General features: G+C 36.6%; 1 protein-coding gene across 2 annotated transcripts in view; it reads right to left on the reverse strand.

The window, feature by feature from the left end:
- Positions 1–12,128, reverse strand: part of DNAH11 (dynein axonemal heavy chain 11) — a 220,978-nt gene that overhangs the window by 101,513 nt on the left and 107,337 nt on the right. For both annotated transcript variants that reach the window (XM_039342134.1, XM_039342133.1), the window contains exons 56-57: positions 7,208–7,441; positions 3,890–4,036 (exon numbers count right to left, since the gene is read on the reverse strand). In XM_039342134.1, the coding sequence (XP_039198068.1) occupies positions 3,890–4,036; positions 7,208–7,441 (381 nt within the window). The remainder of the gene's footprint in view (positions 1–3,889; positions 4,037–7,207; positions 7,442–12,128) is intronic.

A 12,128-nucleotide genomic window follows, 5' to 3' on the forward strand; every position in this document is an offset into this window, starting at 1 on the left:
TACGTAGGACTCCCATCTTTCTGGATGCGAGACGTCGAATTCTGAAAGTCTTCCAACTTTTGCCATTTTTGTAGAAAAGGAAGGGTCTATCTGCCAGCTTACCCCCGATGTTCGCTGGATTGGCGGGCAGCTGCTGAGTTGATGCCGTTCCTACTGCTCAGGACTCTAGGGTAAGCTTACACCTGTCTTCAGTCGATGTAAGGCAATCCCACCTTCGTTGCCAGTGTTAAGTCCTTCGCGAAATGGCAATGACACGAGAAGCAGTTGTAGTTCTCAGGAACCTCTTTATTTCTGTTCAGCATACTGGTTACAAGACGCCGACAACGCCCAAATCTCCCTGCCCTTTTTATAGGCGATTCCTGGGCCAAACTGCAACATTTGGCGTGCTTGCACTCGCGCATGCGTGCGAGTACTGGCGACAGCCAATCTGGTCCCGGGCAGCTTGCACCTGCCCGGGACCGTTGCAATGCCCCGAGCCTGCTTTCACAGGCTCAGGACATAACAAAAATATTTATGGATCCACAGTCAAAAATATGTGTCTGTTTTATAATATTTTCTACATTGGTTTAAAACATGCAGGTTAATCTGTGTAAACTAATCAGCACATTTTTAAAGCAGCTTCAAATTAAAGTTATATAGAAAGATATAATCAATTCAAACTCAATTTATAAACATATTTTAGAAAAACTAAAAGATGAAATAAAATATGTTGAGCTACTTGTTAGACTCATGAAAAATATTCTCACTCTTGCAAACTGTCCCAGCATGGTAATTATCTCATGTTAATCACATCATGAATTGAGTCTAATTACTTAATGAAGTATTTGGAAATATTCTAGTAGCATCCCCTAACATTCCTAAAATCATCAGAACAATCTGGTGATAGGGGACCTGGTGTTGTAAAGTAACAGAGTTTTCCACAGTTGTCTAGTTTTAGTACTACTGGTTTAGAGTTTAGCCCATGGGGACCATTATCTACCTCAAAATTTCTTGTTCTCATTAAGTTTCTTGTTCTCATTAAGAACAAGAAACTAACTAAACTGCCCCTATCATCTAGTTTGGCAGCCTCAAACTTCTAATCTGAATTGAATCACTGGCAAAGAAAAAAGAAGAATGGAGAAGAATTAATAGGATAGGATACAAAAAGGACAGAAATATGGCAAGAACAATATCTTAGATCTTAGAGTTGGTATTCATACTGACAAAAATTCAAAACAATCAACTTTAGATTTCCCTATTATAAATATAATAGGGAGAGCCTATTTCAGTCTGATACACCATAAAGACTCAGAAAATATAAGCTTAATGTTGGAACTAAACTGAAAAATAATTTACTTGCTGTAAGTTTTATACTGTAAATCATTCATCTCTGTAAATTTGGCTAAAAAGAATTCTGGGAAATTCAGGCATGGAGGTGGGGGGGCTTTTTATTTAGGCAGTTACCAAAGGTCTGACACTAAGCCAGTTCCAATTTGCCCTTCTTTGCATGCTATTTAACTCAATCCACAATTTACCAAGCCATAGTCCTTTTCAGAAAATATTGGCAATTGGCCGTCAAGGAACAGAAAACAACCCTAGTATATGAACAAAAATTACAGTTCGATTGCAGTTTGCCTATCGGAAGAATCACTCTGTAGAAGATGCACTTTCCTGTGTGCTTCATCTTAGCTTGGCGCACCTGGAGGGGAAGAATACTCATGTGCAACTGATTGGTAAAGGACTACATGGTTTCTTGCCTTCCCCCTGCATTTGACTCATTACAGTTTACCTATCAGAAGAACTGCTCTATAGAAGATGCACTTTCCTGTGTGCTTCATCTTAGCTTGGCACACCTGGAAGGGAAGAATACTCATGTGCGAATGCTGTTTGTGGATTTTAGTTGAACATTCAACACAAGCATCCCTCAGCATCTGGTGAACAAACTGGGCCTATTAGGTTTTAATGACTCCTTTATGTAATTGGATACTTGATTTCTTTATTGATATGCCCCAGATTATGCAAGCTGGAAAGAAAGTTTCCAATTCCATCTCCTTGAGTACGGGTTCTCCACAGGGCTGTGTCCTGAGTCTGCTACTATTTACTTTGATGACCCATGACTGCTGTGCCAAATCTGCCAGAAATCATATTGTGAAATATGCTGATGACATGGCAGTGGTGGGTCTTATCCAGGATGACGGTGAAGATGCTTATAGGGAAGAGGTGAAGGCTCTGGTGGACAGGTGCAATAAAAATAACCTGGTTCTAAATGTTGATAAAACAAAGGAAATCATTGTAGATTTCAGAACAAGCTGGCATAGGCATATTCCACTCAGTACCAAGGATGCAGCTGTAGAGGTGGTCAACAGTATTAAGTACCTGGGGGTGCAGGTAACTAACAATCTGAGTTGGTCTCTTCACATGTCATTTTCAGTAAAGCATGCGAACCAGCATCTGCATTTCCTGCATTGGATGAGGAGAGCACATCTTTTTCATTCTGTCCTGGGCACTTTTTACAGAGACAGACGATTGAAAGCATTTTAACAAACTGTATCACTGTCTGGTTTGGTGGCAACAGTGTCTCAGATAGAAAGTCCATACAGAGAATGGTAAGGACAGTTGAGAAGATCATAGGAAGCTCGCTCCCTGGTATTCAGGATGCTGCTTATAAGCGCTATGTGCTTAGAGCTCAAAGCATTGTTAGAGACCCCACACATCTGTTTCTGTTGCTCCCCTCTGGGAGGAGGTTTCAAAGTATTTATAGCAGGACTACCTGATTCTGTAATAGTTTTGTTCCCTATGCCATTCATCTAGTAAACTCACAAGATTCATTTTTCTTGCCATGCACATGTATACATAACCCAAACTAGACTGTTGTTTCTCTGTGTCACATAATATATGTGGATATATGCATAAATGTATTTATTTATTTATTTTTGTCATAATTATGTAGTGTATATCGGAAGTGGTAACCCTTTGAAAGCTGAATGCAATGAAATTTCATTTTAATGTATGCCGATTAGTGTACATTCAAAAGGACAATAAAGTTATTATTATTCTAAAATATGGAGGAATATGTATATGTATATTAATGAGTGTATTAATATGAACATGCCTGTGACCCTGGCTACTACAATCCTTGCCTTCCTGAACATTTTAACCCATCTGTTGTAAAGAAATCATTTCTAATTTATTAGTGACTGAAATAGTAGAACAGATTAAAGCAAGAATTAACAAGCTTCATGCTCTTTCATTCATAATGATCCAAAAATTTCTGGAATCCTGTGTGAAAATAGCTATTTGTTAGCAAACAATGGTACACCTAAAAAAATAGGTTAGCTTGTAAATGTGCTTTCAATTTATATATAGTTTTGGGGTTAAAATAGAATTGATTAATAAAGCTAAAAATAACTTATTTTTTTAAGCAAGATGAATTGAATATGCAGAAGGATGAAGGATCTGAACAATGAATTTGGAACCTCAGCAAATATATCATGAAATGCAAAATTTGAAAATGAAGATGCAAGTCAACGGAATGAACTTCAAGAACAATTGAACTGTTCAATTGAACTAAAAAAATAAAAAAAACTAAAGTGCTCAGAGATGACTCTTTGACCTTTCATGTATTGCATACTAGTCTGATTCTCAAGATCCCCATCCATTATATGCTTGAATGAGCTTCATACTTATTGTTCTTTCATATCATTAAAAGAACTAAAAGGTTGGAAAAATGCATAATGTAAAGAAAGGTCAAGTGGTAATCATGGTGTGAAATGCTGAAACATGAGTAAGTATAATAATTCTTTAGATTTTATGCTCCCTGGAGAGATAGGTGTTCAAAATTGTTCACCTACAAAGATTTATTCTGTGTTAAATATAGCTCAACATGACTAAATTGTGGAATTATACTGACCTTTTGCTCCTCTGCATCAGCAGTGGCCTTTTCCTTGCTCACTTTCTCAGTCTGAAGCCCTATCTTAGTAATCAAAGCTTCAGCATCTTGATTTCTCAATTGCAGTTCTGCTTCTTGAGAAGCAAGTTTGTATTTTAAGTCTTCTACCTAAGGCAGAACAGCAAAGGCATTTGTTTGAAGGAAAAAAATTCAGCATAGGCAGTTTTTTAAAATGTGGTTACCAAACATTAGGCTTCAGATAACACACCCAAAAACACTAGACCATCCAGATCAGAACTTCAGGAAGCAATCCAAGCATGCCTATGAATTCACTATTCAAGGTTCAGACAGTGTAGATAAGACATTGAAATGCTCATTCTTGAAGCAGCAGGCTAAGAAGAACTATTGATTGCTTCCTGCATTCAGAGCAGGAATCAAATTTGAACTCTCCTCCTTAGCTGGTTTGAAAATGGCTATTATAGGACACCTGTTCTTTTCCTGTTCATGTTACCTATAGAAGTAGTCCTCAACTTAACAATCACACCAGAGCCCAAAATTTATATTGCTAAGTGAGAAATTTGTGAGTTTTGCCACATTTTATGATTTTTCTTACCACATTTGTTAATCAAATTACTGCAGTTGTTAAGTTAGTAGATTGTTAAGTGAATCTGGCTTCCTCATTGATTTTGCTTGTCAGGAGCTCACAAAAAGTGGTCATAAGATCTGGGACCCTGCAACCATCATAAATATGAACCAGTTGGCAGGCATCCAAATGTAAATCATGTGACCCTGGGGATGCTGCAACAGTCCTTAGTCTGAAAAATGATCATAAGTCAACTTTTTTCAATGCCAGTATAACTTTGAATGGTCACTAAACAAACTGTTGTAAGTTGAGGACTACCTGTACATATATCTAAGCAGTGATGGGATTCAGCCAGTTCGCACCAGTTCAGCAGAACCGGTAGCTAATTTTTTGTTGCCCAGGCCCAGAATGGACTTCCGGAAGAAGCATCCACACAGAGAACCGGTTGTTCACATATTTGATTCCCACCACTGTCTAAGCAGCATAAATGTGTTTGTCTGCTGTTTTAGAAATTGAAAATAAACATTTCTTTTTTATATTTTGTTATATTCCATAGATTCCTGTTCGTATAATTACTAGCTTGAAATTATGAATCCAGTGAAGAAAAAATAGTACACATGGGTATATATAACCACTCACTCCCCAAGATTTCATTGCTATTTTATCAAATATCATATATGCTAGTCTTCAGCACATTTCCTGACTGCTAGTTCCTTTATTGTTGATAATCAATGGTAAGAGATGGAGATACACTCAACTTCAATATCTTCATTGTACATTCTAAAAGTGGTTGCTATTCTGCAAATATTACTGGAGCAAACCTAATCAGCTTTAACCAGGCTAGTTAACAGGCAAGCACATTTATTTGTGAAAGTTATAATCTAAACATTATTTAGACCAGTGATGGCAAACCTTTTAGACATCGAGTGCCCCAAAACCGCCCCCCATTCCATGCCCTGCCCACCCCCACCCTGCCCACCTACAGGGTCACCTACTGCTTCCACAGCCCGCTGCAGATTGCCCAGGCAGCCCTGCAGTACCATGGTGGCCACGCCCTCTGCCTGCACCCCACAGCATCATCTGCATACAATGGGGCATGAGGGCGGAGTCTTGTCCCTGATGCTCAGCTGCCATGTCTTTGGCTGCGCTGCTCCACGCGGGCCGCTCCAGGGGTGACTCTCTTCCGGGGGTGCTGCTGGTGAGAATGGGGCCACGAGGGGAGGTGGGGCTAGGGCAACTGTGTGCATGCGTGCTTGCCCATAAAGAAGGCTCTAGGTGCTGCCTCTGGCACATGTGCCGTAGGTTCATCACCACTGATTTAGACTATCAGTTTAGTAAACAAAGGAGATCATTGCTGATTTTAGAAAGAGTTGGCATAGTCATACTCCACTTTGTATCAAGGCTGCAGCTGTGGTCAGGGGTGGTCAGTAGTATGAAATACCTGTGGGTGCAAATAACTAACAATCTGACTTGGTCTCTTCATACATTATCTTTAGTGAAGCGTGCAAACCAGCATTTTCATTTCTTGTGTCAGATGAGGACAGCACATCTTTGTCCTTCTGTCCTGGCCACTTTTTACAGAGGCACAATTGAGAGTGTTTTAACAAATTGCATCACTGCTTGGTTTGGGGGTAGCTTCAAACAGAAAGTCTACACAGACAGTGGTAAGGGCAGCTGAGATTATAGGAAGCTCGCTTCCCATTATTCCCATTATACTGTTTATAAGTGCTATGTGCTTAGAGCTCAAAGCATTGTTAGAGACCCCACACACCCAGTTCATGGTCTATTTCTGTTGCTCCCTTCTGGGAGGGGGTTTCAAAGTATTTATAGCAGAACTAGTAGATTCTGTAACAGTTTTGTTTCTTATGCCATCTGTCTTGTAAATTCATAGTATATGGATACATTCGAACTAGACTGTGTTGTTTCTCTATGTCATATATGGTGTGTGTATGTATGTGTATGCATAATGGTATTTTTTGAGAGACGAATGCAATGAAATTTCATTTTAATGTATGCTGATTATGTAAATTTAAAGTGACAATAAAGTTTCTATTCTATTCTATTCTATTCTATTCTACTCTACTCTACTCTACTCTACTCTACTCTAGTCTACTCTACTCTACTCTACTCTACTCTACTCCCATCCTTGTATTGATTAAATAGTTTCCAAATAAACACAGATAGAGATGTTGTAGATATTTTTTCATTGGGTTTTTAGGAACAATTCAAGATGCTGGTTACTGCCTGTAAAACCTTCATAACATAAGATCTAGTTTTTTAAGTGGCTATTTCAGAAATGGCACGCTTTGGTTCATTGATTATTAATCCCTTAAGTCCCTTGGGACACAAGAAACAGGTCTTCTCTATCCTAATTTTTGCCTTCTGGAATGATGCCCCCCCCCATGTCTATGTCTTTGATCATATGTAAATGACACTTAAAACCTGAATCTTTCTCCAGATTAAGCACTTGGTAGATCTTTTGGGTTATTTGTTTGGCAGTATGGTCATTCTGTCTCTGGATATTCATTTTGTACAATCTCTGTATCTATTATTAATTATTTATTTTGCATGTTGGCCAGAGCTGGGATGGAGTTAGATGACCTATATATTACATTAAGCAAAAAACATTTTCATTTCTGAAACAGTTTTTTAACATTGGATCTAAAGATAATTCTGGTTTTAAATACTTCTGAATAATTATAAAACTATAACTCCAAATAAACAGCAAAAATACTATTTATTATCCATAGACATACCTGAAAAGCAGTTGTTTTCAGCTTCTGAATGCCATTTATAAGGTGTTCCTTATGTTGAAAAATTTTCTGAATTTTCTTTTCTAGAAGATTCTTGAAGAGCATTATTTGCTCTAGAAAGCTCTTAGGGGTTGTATAATTGTATCTCTTCTCATTTAATTGAAATTTCGTGCTTATCTCATTCACACTAGCATGGGCATATGCCATAAAATAGCAAATGGAGTCATATAACTGTGGCTGAAAGTAAAAATATAAAATACATTTTAAATTGGAGGTAAAAATATTGAATTGACTAAGTACAAAACTACACAATAGATACCCCTCTGTGTTCATATCCAGGGCCAAGATATTGTGGCAGTTATTATCATTCAGACCTTGGTTCATAGGCACCATTTTGGAAATCAGGCAAGGTTCTTAATTTGATACTCCCATTAGACTAGTAGACTATCATATATAATCTATATAATCATTAGCCATTCTTCTGAGAATTACGGGATTCAAATGTCATCTTATCTTACTCTGTCTGTCTGTCTGTCTGTCTGTCTGTCTGTCTGTCTGTCTATCTATCTATCTATCTATCTATCTATCTATCTATCTATTTATCTAGCATCTCTAAGTCATCTTCCCCCAAATATAAACTCCAAAGAATATTAGTTGTGGAAAGCAATGAGGGGCATATTGACATTGATAAATAATATGTTTAATCAAAGGTCAACAGATGACATTGGCATCAACCTCAAATGTTTAGTCACAAGATTTCGCAGAAACTTTTTTTAAAAAAAGAATTTCTCATCAGTTCAGCTGTAAAAGCCATGCTACATTTGGAATTCCCAAACAATGCATAATTGATGGGAGTTGTAACCCCATTAATTGGAGTGAGGTCAGAGCTAGGGCCAAAATACATGGATTAAACATATGCATCTGCTTTAGAATGCAAATTACAACACTCAATGGGGAGATGTTAATGGGATCTGAGCAAGCATAGAGAGGGAAAAAATTCATTATTTTCTAGATGTTCTTCAAGCATTGACAGGGAAGAAAATGGTTGTTTCCACTCTATTTGCTTGCTCTGATTCCACTTAGCAGCATCCCCCCCTCCCCATAACTGATGTAATTTGAATAAAATAAATAAATAAAACCCAGTGTTTCCAAATGTAGTTTACATCTGAGAAAGCATGAAAGCTTCTGTAGACCAATAGAACATGCTAATGTCCAGTAGAAGTCAGCAGAAAAAAACACACCAAAGGCTGCTGCTTAATTCCATCAGCAGAACATAGATCCTTTGACTAGTCAATTCATAAGGGACTGATAGAGTTATTGGTCAGATTGCTATTCTGCCTCATTCTGCTGATTAATTCAAACAATTATATAGCTTTATTTTACATATTAAAATAGCCCAAGTAGAAATACACATATACTAATACAATAAAAAACAATACTACTGATTCTTTCATCTAAAACTACATTTTACACAGTATACATCTATATGAAAGAAGGATAGCACAATTCATTTAGAGGTTGCACATTTATTTAAGAAATATTTGAAAATCTTGAAAATTTGACCTATTTGTTTCCAAAATGTTCATTTTATTATATAGTAATGCATTAAAATGCTGCGGTATACATGTAAGCAATTTCCATTTTGTCCTCTATGACTTCTACCGTAGTTAACTTTCTAATTTGTGGAATCACATCTCCCTCATTTTAATGATTATTTATTGCACTCAGTTCAAGATGTATGCAGTTCAATTAATCAAGGGAAACTTAAAAATCAATTAATATGAATTAAATGAGCTACAGCAACTCTTAGGAAAGTCACACATAATTTACCAAAGCTTTGTCAATAATGCTTAGAGATCTTTTGGAAAATTATTCATGAGTGATTGTTGATATAGCTAAACGTTTCAAGCCAACATAATTAATATTACAAAGAAGCTCATTTAGACAACTTGTAATTTATCTTTGGAACAAAACTTATTTTTGAACATGGTTTCTTTAATAAGAACTGCCTTTAAACTAGAATAATGGCACTGAAACTGAAATAAGGATTACATGACTTGGATGCAAAGTGACTAAACGCTCACTTCTGAATGGAAATGTTTCATGCACGTTAGAAAAAAAAAATGACAGAAAGCAAAGTTTGCTAGACCTTAAGTAGTTAAATTACTCCTCCTATCACTTTCTATTTTGCACACACTGTCTCTCTATATAGACATGTATTAACAAGGAGAACTTTCTTCCAGAATTGCTGGCCTCTGCCCAGCCATGATCCTTATGAGAGACATTTACGTACCAATTTTGAAAAGCTTTTGGTAACACTTTTATTTGTAAATCAGCCAGGAAAGAGGTGGGTTCCGGTAGAGCTGGAAGTGGCCTGAGACAACTTGTTCCAATGGGGCAAAATAACTATTGTTATCAAGCTTAACAAAATGGCACAGCATGGGGTGCATGCTGAGCTGCTGAGCCCAAGAGCAGCTGGTTGTAATTCACACTGTTTTTCACAAAACTCTAATCGTTCTGAGCAGACCTCTTTGATGATTGGTCTTCCTTGCATTTTCAATTTGTCACTTTCTCTTATGATAAGGTCAGCAGTGACAACACTTCCTGACATTAACAGCTGTGTCTTCTAAAAGGGTCATTGTGGAACTACTAATTGCAGTAATTTCATTAGCATAAATTATTTATTCCACTATTCAGTTATCTCCAAGGTTTTGGTGGTGTTTTGTTCAATATTGCACCTTATTTTTTCAGGATCAGCTCTATCAAACCAAAAGGCAAATAATATTATGGCTAATTTGACCTTCTTTAGAAGTAAAATCTTGTATTCTTCCTTTTTATTTAATTTAGAAATATTAAATATCAGTGGATAAACTTATAATCAATAATGCTTGTATTTCTATTATTCTTTTTAAAAGGATCGGTATAATAGGAAATATACATATTTTAAATGAAACATTTTTCAAGCATCTCCATGTGGCATGAACAGCAATGATAATCAATATTTAGGAATAATTTTCCATCCATTTTATATTCAAGTATCTAAACAAAGTATTTAATGATAAGTAAGACGGTCATGGACACCTGATCAAATTATCTTGCGCAGACCCACCATGCATCTTCAATGTCTCTCTCTGCCATATTCTGTAGCAGTTAGAATAGTTTGAGGGATGATTGATCATTTGTATTAAGCTGAACACAAGCAAAACCATCCTTTAAATTTAATGTAACACAGTTACAAACTTAAGGGTGGAAACAGTCTGCATGGCTCTATCTCTCTTGTATGAAATTTGAATAAAAGATTCTAACAGAGTTATGGATGATCTTTCATATATGTCCTCATGCATGTTAATGGTGCAGTATATGTATTTTTTTAAGAAAAAAATTTGATCCAACATCAACAACTGTGTATGGCATACAGTTTGCATCCTGAGCACCATTGTTAACAAATTGTTAATAAGGTGAACAAATAATCTAGCTAATTTGGAAGGAAGGAAGGAAGGAAGGAAGGAAGGAAGGAAGGAAGGAAGGAAGGAGGGAGGGAGGGAGGGAGGGAGGGAGGGAGGGAGGGAGGGAGGAACGAAGGAAGGAAGGAAGGAAGGAAGGAAGGAAGGAAGGAAGGAAGGAAGGAAGGAAGGAAGGAAGGAAGGAAGGAAGGAAGGAAGAAACTCATTGCATCCAATAATATGCATGAAAAATTGCTACTCTGGCAAAAATTTGTGGACTGAGACCAGAAGCTTCTCTTTTGCTTTGAAATTGAAATAACTTCCATCGATGTATCACTGCTGCATATGTGGGGCTTCTGCCAGCAATGTCATAAACGATAGGCCCAAACACTCAGATGAAAAGCCTATGGGCACATTTTTCCTCTTTGATTTGAGGATAAGATACAAAGTTGGCAGCAACTTTTTTGATTTTTATGTACAATTTAATCCACCTAAATGTCCCACCATTGTTTGGCTTTTATAGCCTCTCAATACATGCAGTTACTATGGCTTTTAAATCATGGGGTTGGACCAATTAGAAGTTGAATGAAGGTTCTACTAATGAATGTAATTATAGATCTTGAATCTGTTGTCTCAAGTTTACTGGATAATGTAGCTTATGCACGCTAATGACCATTATATGTGGTCAACTGTCCTTAACAAATGGAAATAAATGGTTTCCCCTAGATATTTAAAATCAGTGTACAATAGATAAATTGTATAAATTAAGAGAGAAAGCCAGATCACATCAATGAGTCTTCAGCTGACAGAAAACTACACAGAGGAGACATTATTTTTTTCCTTGCAATAGTTAAATCCCATCTTTCGGATAGGCTAGTAAAAATCCTTACATGCAATGCAATGTTCACTAAGCCACACTCTCTTGTGGATACTTTCTAGAAATGAATTCCTTTATTTTTCTAAGTTATCCAAAGCAAACTTGCTTCTTCCCTCTCCCACCATTTGACCTACTTGAACCTGTTGCTACTTTCTGTTCAGTTTCTACTTGTAAAATTCAAATGGTGAAATTAATTTGAGATTAAGAACAACAGGGAAAATGTTGTTGGCTTGTATATAGCAGGCAGTGCTGCTTCATCTTCTAGTTCAGTGTATGGCTTCTTTCTTACACCATTGAAAAAATTAATGAAGAAATTATAACTTTGGGAATTCAAAAAATAGCAATAGTAACAATGAAAATGGGGTAATGATAATTTAATAACTAACTAGTAATACTATTGAATATAATTTTTAACAGATGGTATCCAACTCAAAAAGTAATAAAATAATTGTATTTCACAATCTTATTACAATTCTTGAAGATATAGCTTGGACTTTAGCAACTTTACATTGTCTCTTCTGATACTACTTTTGTACAACTTGATCTTAATTCTTCAAAATATTAACCATGAGAAAAATAACATAATGTGCAACAGTGTGTGTTT

The sequence above is a fragment of the Crotalus tigris genome, unplaced genomic scaffold, assembly GCF_016545835.1.
Source record: "Crotalus tigris isolate CLP2741 ecotype Arizona unplaced genomic scaffold, ASM1654583v1 scf7180000017774.6281472, whole genome shotgun sequence".
Lineage (NCBI taxonomy): Eukaryota > Metazoa > Chordata > Lepidosauria > Squamata > Viperidae > Crotalus > Crotalus tigris.